At 36.4% G+C, this 16,065-nt stretch overlaps 1 protein-coding gene across 2 annotated transcripts in view; it reads left to right on the forward strand.

The window, feature by feature from the left end:
* The window catches only part of SPAG16 (sperm associated antigen 16), an 860,968-nt gene that overhangs the window by 569,796 nt on the left and 275,107 nt on the right, over positions 1-16,065 (forward strand). For both annotated transcript variants that reach the window (XM_067027549.1, XM_059052920.2), the window contains one exon: positions 5,576-5,641. In XM_067027549.1, coding sequence (XP_066883650.1) covers positions 5,576-5,641 — 66 coding nt within the window. The remainder of the gene's footprint in view (positions 1-5,575; positions 5,642-16,065) is intronic.

A 16,065-nucleotide genomic window follows, 5' to 3' on the forward strand; every position in this document is an offset into this window, starting at 1 on the left:
GGTGGAAAACTAACAATAAACAGGGAAACAAGAATTTTATTGCTTCTTTATTATTGTTATTAATTTCATTAAGTAATTTTAGTTAATGATGAGTGATACAAAAGAAACAGAACAGGGTGACCTATTCGTTGGGTACCAACATCTGCTGAAACAATTAAACGCTGGAGTCTCATGGGCTTAATACAGTAGAAGCTTAGTTCTCATTCATAGACTGTCCAGTCAGCAGGTCCTGACTGGTGGCTTTTCTCCTTGTGGTGGTTCAGAAACCCAGACTCCTTCCATCTGTGCTCTGCCATATTCCAGAAGCTCCTCTGCCTTCAACCTGCAAACAGACAAAAATAAAGAGCTTAGAGGATTGTGTAGGATATTTTGCAGGCCAGGCCTATGTTGGACTTATTTCACAATTGCCTACGTTTCACTGGGCAGAACTCAGGCACATGGCCTCACCTGACCTCAAGTCTGGCTGAGTGCCCAAGGGGAAAAGGAAAGCAGTTTCACAGAAATTTCTGCTACTGTAATGAGAAGATATAAGGGCGGGGGAATATTTGTTATCAGACATCACTGGAAAGGTTCTATTGGAGTTGAAAGCAGAATGGGAAGAAGAACAAGGGCATGTGTATAGCTTCCTGGAAACATCCAAGGTAGAGAAAATAGGATGTACAAAGGCAGGAACATGCTAGGCCTGTTAGAACAGAAAGGCCAGTGTGACAGTGTTTGGCTTTGGTGTCTATAGTTATTTATTTATCCTGACAGGAAACAGGAGGTTTCTGGATCAGAGCTCACGCCATTTATTTGTTCACAGAGCAGCTCATGTTGATTTTCCATCCCCCAGTTCCCCATGGGAAGAAGCAGTGAGAACCAGGTGTACCCTGTGGGTACAGTGGGGTTACGTACCATGGAAAGGAACCACCACATTATGAAACCCAGTGGCCCTCCACTACTGCAGTAGAAAGAAAAAGAGAAACCTTTGTTCTGAGATGTAAGCAAATCCACTATAGGAGGAGGAGGGGAAGGACTTTAGACTTCCCGCCATTGTAATGTAAACAAGTGCCTCAAGGGGAGATACCCCTAAATCTCTCCGGAAGTCTCCATCTTCAGGGTTGCTCTTCAAGCATCTTTTGACATCCAAGTGCAGCACTCTGCTCAGAAAGCCCTGACCTTATCAAAACATGAAAAGAATCACGGAGCATAATGCGTGAGAAGGGAGAATGGTAAAGGATGAGGTCAGATAGGCAGACAGAAGGCAAATAATACAGAGCCTTTGGAACTAAGAAAGAGTTTAAAATTTATTCTAAGTGCAATGGTAATTGTTTGGATGGCTGTAAGCAGCAGCATGGCATGATCTGACTAGGTTTTATCGATCACTTCAGCGGCTGAGAGAGAAATGGAAGGGGAGTAGGGTGAGGGTAGGAGCGAGGAGACGACTAAGGATGCTCCTGCAGTTGTCTTGCTCCATGTGATGGTGTCCTGCACCAGAGTGGTGACAGTGGAGGAGAGCGGAGGTGGGCAGAGTAAGGGCGTATGTTGAGGAAGGAACTGATGTACTGGATAAAGGGTGGGGTGGAGGTAGGGGAAGAAAGAGGGTTATTCTAATTCTCAGGTGGTTTTTTAAAATTTTTATTTTATATTGGAGCATAGATGATTAACAATGTTGTGTTAGTTTCAGGTGTACTGCAAAGTGATTCAGTTATACTATACACCTATCTATTCTTTTTCAAATTATTTTCCCATTTAGGTTATCACAGAATATTGAGCAGCGTTCCCTGGGCTATACAGTAGGTCCTTGTTGGTTATCAATTCTCAGGTTTTTGACTGCCTAGTTTTTTTTGTTTGAGCAACTAGTGATGCCATTTACTTAAAGGGAAAGATTTGGCAAGGGTCAAGAGAGGCAGTTGGGAAGTAGTAAATCAAAAAGTCTGCTTTTGCATATCATGTCTAACATGCCGTATCACACAGGTCACAAGCAGGAAACAGATGATACATGGAGTATACTCAAGTTGAATGGTTACAGAAGTGCGAACTGGGTTAAGGGACCAAGCACAGCACCCAAACGCTAGCAACAATAGAAAGCTATTACTACCACTAGGTCTGAAGGGGCTGGGAAAGGAGAACATTACTGAAGAGTGTGAGCTGTAATTGGAGAGGACCTGCACAACGTAAGCAGTGGAATTAGGTAGAGGACAGAGCCAATAAGAAAATCACAGCTGAACAGGAAGGGAGCTGAAGTGGTCACTTATCCATCTTCTATATAGTTCCACTCTTCCGGATCCTGCTGGTGGTTTTCTCTAACTCAATCCAACCAGAAGACAGAGAACCTGGGAGCCCACAGTGATGTAGTCAGTAGAGATCAGGGCACAGAGCAGGGAAGTGTCACATGGGGAATGAATCTGAGAGACGGATAGAAAAAACAGCACTGATGCCAATAAGACTCCTTCGTGGGGTCTTTAAGGAGGCAGATAGATAGCTAAGGGTAGAGATGTTGATTTGGACATCATCACTATTTCAGTGGCCTATCTAGCTAATATTTGTAAGCTCTTACTTTGTGATAGGCACTGTTCCAACATTTCACATGCATTATCTCATTTAATTCTCAAAACAGACCTATAGGCTAAATATCATTATCTCATTGGACATGGGTAATAGCGTTTAACCTATAGATTTGTTTCGAGAATTACTTGAGGCAACTGAGGCACAGTGAAGTGAAGCAACCTGTTTAAGTTCACATAGCTATTTGGTACCAGAGCCAAGAATTAATTTCCAGATGTTTTTATCCCCAGAGCCAATAATGGAAACCATTATTGCATACAGCTTCTCTGAGAGAATCAAATACTGGAGCAGTCACACATTAGGTCACATGATTTTTTTTTTTTTTCCTGGTAAGACTCTTCCCTTTTTTTTCATTTTTTCCACTTCTTTGAAAGAAAACAATTCTGACAAGAATTCATCAAAGAAGATATTCTGAAATTTAATGCCCTGGTGTGGGTATTGCTTTTGATTAAGGCTGTTTGAAGACTAGAATATTAGTAACCCACATATTCCCTATACCACAAAAAAAGAGTAGATTCACTTTTATCTTGGAAACAAAGCCGGATAGAAAAGCTTTTTTAACTTTTCTTAATTCATGAAAAATTTATCTTCGAGTCAGGTTTTGTTACAGCAGCACAAATGTGGTCCATCAGCATTTCCATTATAACCCCATATTTCCAGGGCTTTTCAAGAGTGCCTTAGAGATTCTACTATGAATTAAAACTTGGCATTCAGGATTTGAATCAGAAAACTCCATTTTCCTTACCAATTAATCAAATAGTTTACAGGTCCTCAGTTTAGAAGAGGACCAAACATAAAACTTTTATTAATGCAAAAAGTATTTTAAGACAAATTTACTAACAAATATTTTAAAATATTAACACTCACTATACAACTATAATATTATATAACTATTTATATTAGTTCTCAAAAAAATTAACCATAAATGCTCCTAAGATAATATATGAAAAATAACCATAACATCTTATACTTTGCCTTTTTGGCTTTGTAAGTAATTTATCTCTACTTTGGGAATTTGGGTAATTGGAAGTCCTCCGCATAATTGATTTAATGTTATTAACAGTATCAAGATACTGAACCAGAAGAGCCTAGGTAGGGGGAATCCTGAGAGGGTGCCAAAGTATTTCAACATATTTTTATGAATTTTAAATTCATGTGGGGAAATTTTGCATTCTATACAAAGGGATTGACAGCATGCATTAATTCTGTAAATAGATATTTGAAATATAATGTGCTGAATGCAATGGCAGTAATGAGGATTGAATAAGTTTAGTTACAAAGCCTTTCCACTTAGTTCCAAGTTATTCCATGAATGTTCTGCAACAACGAGGGGGCATGATGATGACCCTGTATCTTTAGTATCTCATTCTGCAGTCTTTTCTGTAATCTCTCCTCCAGCCTTAAATGGTTTAGGACTAAGTAAACACAAGGTAGTGAATGAAAGTAGATGAAGCCTTCTGAGTAAACCTGCTCTCCTTCTGACTGACTTCTCTCCAGCCACACTGGCCTCCTTGCTATTCCAGAAACACACCAGGCAAACTCCCACATTGAGATTTGTTCTAGCTTTTCTTCTTCCTGGAATGCTTTCCCTCCAGATGTCTGCTTGCCTAACTCCCTTACTGCCTCAGTCTTTGTTCAAACCCTGCTTTCTGAGCGAGGTCAGACTCCATCACTCTACTTGATAATTGGATTTGCCCTTAGCCCTTCAATCCCAGGACTCATAACACCGCTTACCCTACCTGACTTTTCTTCTTTCCACAGTATTTACTATCTTCTAACACACTTTGTACCTTTTTAAAATATTTCTTATCTTCTAACACACTTTGTACCTTTGTACTACTTTCCCTCTCCCCATGGAATGTAAGGTCAGTGAAGACAAGGTTCTTTGTTTTATTTACTGACATATTCTAAGCACCTAGAATCGTGCTGAACATATATTAATTGCTCAAAGATATTTGTTAAATGAATAATACACTGTTGAATCAAATCTGAATTTTGGCCCATAACAAGAATCTACAAACAACATTCCAGATATAACTTTCTCTGTTCCCTGGTTCTTCTATGGAATTTGAGTTATTTCCCTAAGATAGGTAAGAATGCTTTTTGAACATCAGTGTCAAAATGAAAGGTCCCACATTTAAATCCTTTTTGTAATGTGTTATGGGCCCATTTTTCTTAAAATTGTTTAAACTAAAACTTGGAAATTTTGTGGTTAAATTGAATTTTAGTTTTAGCTATTGTTTGGAAAAGATGACCTGAATGGGTAGATGCAATGTATGGTTTTCACAAAACAAATGCTTATTTTGTGTTAAAAATACTACTGGGGGGCTTCCCTGGTGGCGCAGTGGTTGAGAGTCCGCCTGCCGATGCAGGGGACACGGGTTCGTGCCCCGGTCCGGGAAGATCCCACATGCCGCGGAGCGGCTGGGCCCGTGAGCCATGGCCGCTGAGCCTGCGCGTCTGGAGCCTGTGCTCCACAGCGGGAGAGGCCACAGCAGTGAGAGGCCTGCGTACCGCAAAAAAAAAAAAAAAAAAACTACTGGGCGCATTTGTAACATTTTTTTATACTTGTAATGATATTAATACCAAACTGTGAAAGTTTATGAATTAAAATGTGATCTTGTGATTAAAAAGGAGAAAGAACCCCACACCCTCAGCAGTGGTGAAAATGTGCTGAAAACAAGGGCTTTCTATAAGGGCTTCACTACTTGGCACCATGGCTTGAAAGCTATGTTAATTGCAGAATAGAGTCAGTTAGTGAGAGTTCACCACTGGCTCAGTGGTATAAAAGTGAGGACCCTGGAATTTCAGTGTAGATACTAATGCATTGGCACACGCACAGCACAGCCCTGTCTGACTCTGAATGGTAGCTGACAGCAAAAGCTAGCCTTTTTTCCCATGAGTATGTATTAGTTTTTTTTATGGACTTAAACATTACTTTGAAACAAATAAGATCTGTTATCTTTCCTTTTCTTTTCACATATTAAATTGAATTTATTTGATTTGTATTTCTGCTTTGTTTTCTTAGGGTAAATGTGAGCAGTCCCTCTATGGTCACATGCATTCCATCAATGATGCCACCTTCACTCCTAGGGTGAGTTCAGTTCTCCCAATAAATTATTTTACTGCTTCATATATACAAATTCATTTTAATGAAACAAAGTTCCAGAGAAAAATGGCACGTTAACAGGGTGAGAGAACAAATTTGAGAATTAATTATAGCAGTGAAAAAATATATATATGTAGTATAGGGTTACAGAAGTTTAAAACACACACACTATACAGTGGTAGAAACAAGGAGGACATCTCCTATTTTACTTAACTCCACTTAAACACATTTTTAAAAAGCTTTTTGTCTAATGTGGGCTTCAAAAATGTAAGTGGGATATAAACTTGTAAATTTTAAAGTAAAATAATGAAAATGCTTGAAAGGAAACCTATAAAAAATGTTAAAGAAATAGGGCCTTTCTTCAGGTTAGAATAGAGCAACCTTGATTTGACAGTTCTTCAGTTCCTCATGGACAGGTTTCACATATGTCTTTCTTTATGTAAACTGATGACATAGCATAAATATTTATCTGCAGTTTGAGATATGTAGATATCAGGATGATTTCACCAGTGATGAAGATTGTTAAACATGGCTTTGAGTTTCTGTGCCAGCTGGGGTTGTCTCTAAGAGAGTTCAGATAATAATCATGGAAGGATGATTTAAGTTTGTTCCTTCTCAGATGAAAGCAATTTGACTAGATAGATGACCTCTCAAGTCCCTTCAAACTCTATGATTTAATTATAGCTAACATTTTAATTTGGCTCTAAGTTCCCAGGAGAGTGTAAATCTTAATTCCATACCCCTCTTTCTATTCCAATTAGCTAAAAAAGAAATCTGATAGATCACCTACATCTAACTTTAAAATGACAGCTTAGTCAAAACTCCATTACTATCATGCTGTTAACTATTCTTTCAGAGAGAGAAAAATATTCACTAAAAATCATTTCTACTAAAGGAATGTTGTTTACCTCAACTGAAATTGTCGTCAGCCCTGGAATGTTCATGATTGGCTCAACTAAAATTAAATTCTAACAAACTTGTCTTAGTAAGGAATTTCCATTTGATTGACTCTATTGAGCCCATATATTATGCATTAGTTCTAAATACCAAGTAAAATTTTATTTCTAGCAGAGTATAGAACCAGTTAAGCACTATGGACCCACATGATAGGATATTTATGCTAAAAAATCTATTAAGTGGCTTCGAGCTTCACATACCCTAGGAAAATTAAATAGAAGCTAAAATGAAGTAAACTAATATTTTGTAAGTCAGGCATTTATTTTGGTAAGCAATATCATAGCTGAAAAAGGCATACCATTTAACATCCTAAATAGTAAAATTAATAAATATGGAAATAGCCAAATTAGACTAACTCAATCAGCAATCAGGGGACACATACATTAATTATGTATATTTCAAAATCAGGATAATGAATATGAGGTCCAGGTGTCCAATATCAAAGTGGCTAACCCGTTTTTGCTTACACACTTTGTTCATACCAAAGGGACTATTACAACACTATTCCAAATCAATAGCCCAAAGCCTCATTGAATTTTTCCATTAATTTATCTCTTCTTCACTGGAAATAGTTAATAAACTATTAAGGAAGTGATGTTTTGTTATGATGAATGACACTCTTAAGTAAAATTTTCCATCACTTATGTCAACTGTTTTGAAAACTGTCGTATTTCACGTACCCGGTAGGGAATGTCAAGAGGGACGAGGCAGCAGTAACTGAAAGACTTCCAGGATGTCTCAAGGACATGGCATCGTGACACAGTTCACATTCAAACCTCAGGCAAAGTTGTGGTCATAAATGCATTATGCGGTACATACATGGCAGGCAGAGATTTGAATTATTTAGTATTAGCTCTGCTAACTGTCTGATGCCTTAGGGATATGCATTCAAGTTACATTACCAGTTAAAAATGTGTTCAGTTGTTTACATAAACACAATTTTAGGAAAAGTGTACAATTTTAGATTTGTAAGCAGAAATAAAAAATGTACAACTCAGTGTTATCCAGCTAGCAACCAAGAATCACGGAAACAAATATACCATATACACTATATATATATATATATATATATATATATATATATATATATATATAGTTCTGTAAAGCTGTATAAATTGAATTTTATTTCTATGTTATAATATTAGGGCTCTGATGTCTTCATCTCTGACCGATTTTTCTGTTGGAGACAGACATTTATTTAAAACCTCTTTTTAAAGTAATCTGTTCATGAAACACTTTGAGGCCCTATGAAAGCTTTTTATTAGGTCAATTTTGTAAAGCAAAGCCAAAATATTTTTTATAAGTTGATAGTAATTGCTAGAATAATATTAATAGACACATACAATTCAATGTAAGTAAAAGATTTTTTTTAACTATGTAAAAATACATAGCAAGAAAATGAGCAGGGTATTCCTATCAGAGGGAGTCTCCCTGGCCTTCAGTTTTCCAGGAAACTGACCCATAGTCTGACTAGGGTAGGAATTCCATCAAGCCTCTTAGAAACTCTTTCTGGTCCTCTTCTAGAGTGATGTTATGGTGGGGTGGGTGTCCTTATCTCTCTGTGGACATTCCCAGCTGTTCTGAGAGACACATAGTCAGGATGACTGTGCTGTGCCTGCCTGGTAAGGCCAGGTGGACAGTATAAATCAACTCTATTAGAATACCAGTGCATCTTTCCTTGGGAATATTTACCTCCATTTCACACATTCAAGCTGGGAATTTCGTCTCAATTCATTAGTTATTAAACAAAATTGAAAGGCTGTGTATAATCAAAGAAACTACTAGTAGTTCTAGAGGTCTAACCAGCTCATGAAAGGAAACTTCAGACCTACCTCAAGTACTAGTCTCACTTCTTTTAATTGACCTGTCGTTTTAGTCAAATACTGCTATATTGATTATTTTAATGTAGAGGTGTATATCTTTATTGCAACTAATTATATAAAATATGGATATTTTGGTTTTGAAGTGAATGATATAATATATAGCCTTAATAGAAGACTAGTCAAATTCTAACTTGTTTCCCACCTGTATAATTCCATGGAAACTGTAACTGCCCTGAATATGATGAAAGAGAGTGAAGTCTATCAGTTTTATCTTTACAGAGGTTGCGAGTTTTAAGCAAATAAGAGGGAAAGGGGTTTAATAGTAATTTGTAGTAAAGTAGATACCCCCTCTGTTGGCCTTGAGTCATGTGGAGGACAAGAGAAATAATTTCCTGTTTTAGAGAACTTGAAGAAGAGTGTAACTACGAGAACTAAGTCAGGCCAAGAAGGTGAAGGAAGTGTTTGGAACAGAGAGTGGCATTACAGGGGAATTGGTTGATCATGTATGTGGATCATTAGAGGATGGAATAGAAGGGTGTGTGAGAGAGAGGAAGGGTAATGGGATAAGATTAAGGGACAAACACAGCTCTTTGAAGATGAGAGTCTGTAATAAGGGAAAACATGCTGGCCTGGGCACCTATCAATAACAGAAATAAGTATAACAATCACATTCTGCGTGTCAAAATGGCCATAGAATCAAAATCACTATATCAAAATGAAAAATCAAAAAGCCAAACACTCATAAAATATGATAGTATAGAAAAAAGATTAAGTCCACTCTGTATTTCCTATCCCTAGGTATCTTACCCTGAGCTTCCTATCCACAGGTATCAGAGGTTATGGATTCAAGTTGTCTGATAAAGAGTTGCCCCAGGAAGTGTGGGCTAAGTCAGCTTTAGTTCAAAAGTCATTGAGGGCAGATTGGACTTTCCAAATTACGTCATGGATCATGGATCAAATGAGATATTTTAAAATCAAAATGTGCCATAACCCCACTGAAATCCTAAGCTAGATTCACTGCTGAGCTTCACTACTGGAAGCTCCCACTTTCCCACATTCTTTGAAGGCTAGAGTTCCTGAATCGCTGTCTTTCCCTACACATATGGCCCATACATCACTCTGATCACTTTGTTGTTGACCACTTTTCCTCCAACACTTCTTTATCCTCAGTCGTATACTCCCGAAGTCAACTGCTAGCACTTTGTCATTAACTGTAAATGTATCACTTCCAAAATCTCAATTTCAAGCATTACTTTTCTAAAGATACCTGTCTTCCAGCTCTAAGTAAAGCCAGTACAATATTTCCACTTCATTGAGAGCTCTACTCAGCTAAAATCTTACTCAGCATCTTATCACCTTTCTTCCTTCACTTATCATTTTACCCCAGCCTGGGTTCCTCAGTTGTCATTCTGGCAATTCCACCACAAAGGACTTTGGTTCAATTTGACCTCATTTTTTCTGTAATGCTTAACTGGCAAATCTACATTCTTTGGCCTATACTGAGACAGACTAAAAACACTGGAGGAAACTATACAAACAAACTAGATTTTTTCTTTAAATTAACTTTAAATTTCCCTTTCCTTGTTTCATTATGTATTAATTGAGTTCAGCTGTATGTATATCTATATCTATATATCCATAATTTCTTTGACTTTTGAGTGGTAGTGTTATTTCTGCATTATATCTTATTCCTCCCTGTTGCCCAGAAGTCTCCCATATCATTTTCTCCTCAACCATTCAAATATGAACTCCAAGTCAACTCCCCTGAAACTCTCTGATTTCCATATTGTTTCATCTAATGACCATTTCTCCATTATTATTAAACTTTACTTTTCATAGTTACTTTTAAAACCTTCTTCTTGAATCCTGAGAAGTAAAATCTCCGTGGTCACTGCTTTTTTAAAAAATTAATTTATTTTTGCTGTGTTGGGTCTTCATTTCTGCGCGAGGGCTTTCTCTAGTTGTGGCAAGCAGGGGCCACTCTTCATCGCGGTACACGGGCCTCTCACTATCGCGGCCTCTCTTGTGGCAGAGCACAGGCTCCAGACACGCAGGCTCAGTAATTGTGGCTCACGGGCCCAGTTGCTCCGCGGCATGTGGGATCCTCCCAGACCAGGGCTCGAACCCATGTCCCCTGCATTGGCAGGCAGATTCTCAACCACTGCACCACCAGGGAAGGGAAGCCCCTGTGGTCACTGCTTTTTAAACTACTGTTCTGGATCCTTCTCTACTACCTGACTCCCAAATACTAAACTGTATCAAGACTCAATCTTAAATCTTATTCTCTAGCAGGTTCTCTTCTTGCATCATCTCACTCAAACCTGTGGCTTTTAATTTCATCTGCATGTGATGATTTCTAGGTAAATCCCACTCTGTACTTCAGACTTACTCTTAGCTATTTTGCATCTCAGCCTAAATATCTATATCTCATTTTAATATGCTAAAAATGAAACCATTGCTTTCCCTTTCTCCTAACTGGTTCCTTTCCCCATCTTTTCATGAGTCACTGTGACCCTATTAATCCCAATGCAGAAGCAGAACGATCAGTCATGGTTCACAGTTGTCTTGGGGCTTTTCTGTCTGTTCACTTTTTAAAAAAAAAAATCTCTCTACACTGGAAATCGGTAAAAAGGAATGAGAAAAAGGACATTTTAAATCTTGTTTGGCTCAACAGCTCCAGCATCTAGTATAGCTTATTTTGCATACTTAATATTAAAAAATGTGATGAATAAATGCAGAGTTTTAGACAAATGAAAGCACAAGGATTTCATTACAGCATTGTATCATTGCATCTTATTTATTTCAACTTTATTGGCTTTCAAAATCCTGTGGATATTGAACTGCAAGACACAAACTCATTTATTGATAATTCTCACAATAGGTTAGATGCTCCTTAGAAAGCTTTTATAAATCATAGTGTTCCATAACTCTGGAGTCCTGGAAAATTACCCAGTTGCAGTTCTACTTATCTCCTAGTACATTTTGGATCCTGGCTTTGCCATTCTTAAGATGTATAATCTTTTTTTTTTTCATTAATTTTTTTCCAAACTGATGCAAAATATTTATTCCAAGTTACTTATTTTATGCAGTAGTTTCCCCCCTCAACAGACTTGTGATAACCACATCTTTTAAATCTGTAAATAATGTTATCAAAATAATCTTAATCTTTGATATCTCACAAAAATGTATATTTTACAATCCACCATGAATATCAGGACTACAAGAATAACACATTTCCTATATCCAAATATTGTACAGCTGTATCCAGAAAGAAAAAAAAAAGGGGGGGAAAACCATATATGCTGGGTTAAGGGCTAATGTTACCTGAGCAGCCAGAAATAAAATAAACTATCCAAATTATTAGCATTAATTTAATACAGCTATAACTTCAGTAGTCACTTTGTCATTGACAGTGATTGCTTGAGCACAGGGCTGAGTGCCCCAAGGGCTGGTAGTGGAAGCTGCTGCTGCAGACCAGTGCCTCCTCCTCTCTGCCCTGCCAGCTCCCACCTGTGCATCGCCCCATATATACCGTGTGTACAGTTGCTTTACAATGTTGTGCTAGTTTCTGGTGTACAGCCAAGTGGATCATCTATATGTCTCTCTATATCCCCTCTTTTGTGGATTTCCTTCCCATTTAGGTCACCACAGAGCACTGAGTAGATTTCCCTGTGCTATACAGTAGTTTCACATTAGTGATCTATTTTATACATAGTGGTGAATAATCCCACTCCCCACCCCGCCCCTGGTATCCATATGTCCATTCTCTATGTCTGGGTCTCTGTTTCTGCTTTGCAAGTAAGTTCATCTGTATCATTTTTCTCGATTCCACATATAAGCAGTATTATACCATATTTATTTTTCTCTTTTTGACTTACTTCACTCTGTATGACCGTCTCTAGGTCCATCCACGTCTCTGCAATTTGCACAATTTCATTCCTTTTTATGGCTGAGAAGATGTATAATCTTGAGTAAATCATTTAGTTATTTTGTAAAAATGAATGATATAAAGAACAGTGAATATTAGATAATACATATAATGTGTTTAACATAGTACCTTGCAAATCGAAAATGCTATTACTATCACTTCTACTCCTACCACTCCTACTATTACTATTATTATTATTACTACTACTATTATTATTCTTGGAGCTAATATTTCTTTCTAGCCATGTGTGTTCAAATAAGTAGACATAAATAAAAGAACAACCACACACAAATATATGACATTCTTCTATCCTATAATTTAATTTTATTTAATATAATATAAATGTTATAAACATAAATCTGCAGTATACATTTCACACTTTAACAAAAATAAGAAAATGAAATTCTAAAACTATTCTAAATAAGAAATTATGGAATTGTATTAAACTTGAGCTAAATTCCACTAAAAAAAAAAAATGGGCATAAACCTCCATAGGAGTATTTTGTCTGTTTCATATCATAGTATACCATTTAATAATTAGGCAGTTAAGAGTTTTAAACTTGATCTGGAATAGATTAATTGCTTTTCCCAAGTTACTTGTATGTGGCTATAAATGCATTAATTATCTTTTCTAAAAATCATGAAAAAGTAAACACTTCAATTGCCTACATAAAAAGTTATCCTCACTCCATTTTAGCAAAGGAAGCTCAATTTCTGATATTCTGAATTTTGTTTATTTTCAACCAATCTCAAACAGAAACTGCTTAGTATTCATCTTTGGCCATTTTATATAAAGAGATACAAATAACATTTAGGTCATGCAGCCATTGATCTTCTGAAGGACAAATGATGTCAGGCAGTACTTACACACCAAAAAAATTTAATTTTGTTTACTTCTTCAGCAATACAACTTGATGTCAACTACCATTTAGCTGGGCCAATAATATTGATGTTTGATGTCAGTTCTTGTTCATTACTGCACCTAGATGATGCATAAGTCAAAACTTTTAGATGTATGGTGAAAAACACTAAAGCAGGTTCTATCTGGGGAAATTGGAGACAACAGCAGAATAGAAAATTAAAGCATGTGGAGCATGACATTTTCATTTTATATAATATCTGAATTATTTCAATAATTCCTACATATTAAAAATTAACTTCATTTCTTTTAAACTAATGCCATAGTATATATTCTTAAACTAAATCTTTAGAAAGTAACCTTCTTGCCCTAACATTTTGTGAAGAAAAAATAATTTTTGATAGAAAAATGTGACACAAACAAAAGTGAAGGAAAAAATGTTTGTGTAAGCAGATATTCAAAGATTAATTAGAGAATATTTTTAAGTGTAATAAATTGATGGAGGTTCTTTAGTTCTACTTTATTTTGTTCTCAGAAATTTAACACTGCATATGACAAAGAAGAAACAATGCAATTAAGCTATTAGCCTGCCACCAAAGTTTAACCTTCAATAACTTCTCTAGTTGGATAGAGGTGATTTATGCATTTGTACTTTTCTTGATGGTTCCATGAAAATTAGAAACAACACGATCATGCCATATTTCTTGACTTCTTCTTTCACTATGAAACTGATAATTTGTGTGTATGTGTATATATATATATATATATATATATATATAGATAGATAGATAGATAGATATTCTTTAGAGGACTTAAAATATTTTGGCATATATAAAAAGTTTAATAGAATTTCAACGTAACTCTTTACTGAGCACCTACTGTGTCCTGGACACTGCTCTAAATATTAAAGGTTCAGCAATGAACAAGTTCTATCCTTATGGACCTTATATTCTGGTAAGAACCAGAGACATTAAACAAGTAAACACTTGAATAGTCTCAAGAATAATAAGTGTTATCTATCCAGAATCAATTAGGGTAAAGAGTAATGAGGTAAGAGTTGGAGCTTATAATGAAATGGTCAGAGAAGGACTCTCCGAGAGAATGACATTTAAGAAAACCATGCAATGATTTTAAGGAAAACTCAAGCAAAGGCAACAGCAAAGGCCAAGTTCCTGAGATGGTGGAGGTGTGGCAATGTTAGAAGAACAGGGCGCATGGAGTGGACAAGGATTAGATTAAGCAGGTGGAATATCTTACATCTAATAGATAATTGTTAACTTAGGTTGTTCTTATTGGTTAAATGTGGAGAATGGTTGAGGCTATTTTAGAGTAACCTCATAAATGTTTATTTATACAAAAATTCCCTGGCTATGAGAAGCACAATAGATTCTTTTGGCTGAATCAAACCTTAATATTTTTTACCCCATAGCCCTTGACATAAATCTTGGTACAGAAAGTAACCAATAAATATTCATTGATTAGGAAATATTAGAAAGCCAACACAGGTCAGAACTCAAGTGATATTTTAGAGGACATTCTTAGGACAATGTTCGCTGTGATATGATTAAATTTATTTTATACTATTGATCTTAAAGTATTATTTTAAAATTTATGACACATTTCAGATTGTCCATGTTTGTTTTGAGCATACAGCTGCCAAAAATTGTTCAAAATATATTTACTACTTTTATAAGAAACAGTGTCACTGCTCAGAGTATTTGGCCATTTAGGCAACTGGTCTTCCAGTACAATGAAGTCTTATTTAAGTAATTTTCACAGTACAAAAATGTTTTAATATCAAAATATCAATATAAAATCATACATTTTTCTCTAGTCATGATTAATTGTAGTCAGTCTAAACTTGCATGAGATTTTAAAAGTTTGAAAAACTACATGCATGGTAAATAGCATGAGTTTTTCAAGAGATTGTTTTACACATATGAATAATGCCTAATGTATCACACTTTATCTTGAATCACATAATTAGAGCAAAAAGAATTGTCACACCTATTTACTGATATGCATGATTACAAGAAAATTTAATTATCCCCTTTAATGTGATTTTCTCCACTTAATTTTGTGTTTGGGGGTAAATGTGACCCTATGAATCCATACTTCAAGAAGTAACTGCTATAAACATGCAGACCTACTAGAGAATGGACTTGAGGACACGGGGAAGGGTAAGCTGGGACAGAGTGAGAGAGTAGCATGGACATATATACACTACCGAACGTAGAATAGATAGCTAGTGGGAAGCAGCAGCATAGCACAGGGAGATCAGCTCGGTGCTTTGTGACCACCTAGAGGGGTGGGATAGGGAGGGTGGGAGGGAGGGAGATGCAAGAGGGAAGAGATTTGGGAACATATGTATATGTATAACTGATTCACTTTGTTATAAAACAGAAACTAACACACCATTGTAAAGCAATTATACTCCAATAAAGGTGTTAAAATTCTTAGTAAGTGCTCTTTAAATATTTGTGGAAATGATTTAGGTGAATAAAAAAATTAAATCTTGTTCTAACAAGGAGAGAGACTGGTTTGACCGGATATTTCACAGTCTGCACAAAAGTCAGCTGTTAATGTGGACATCCAGGTTCCAAACCCCTCTCTGACATCTAGTAACTGTAGCAGAAAACTCATATTTCCCTGATTTTCATGTCCTGCCCTGCCCCCTTCATTACTCTGAGAATATAGAAGGACTGGCATTCTCCCTTGATGAAGGACAACAGGTTAATAAAGTTAAGTGTCTACATCATTAAAATTGCCATCCCTGGTATATTTCAAGTGTAACATCAACTGTGACTAATTTTTACTCTTCAGTGGGTCCTCTGATCTCCAG

The sequence above is a fragment of the Kogia breviceps genome, chromosome 2 (genome assembly GCF_026419965.1).
Source record: "Kogia breviceps isolate mKogBre1 chromosome 2, mKogBre1 haplotype 1, whole genome shotgun sequence".
Classification (NCBI taxonomy): Eukaryota; Metazoa; Chordata; class Mammalia; order Artiodactyla; family Physeteridae; genus Kogia; species Kogia breviceps.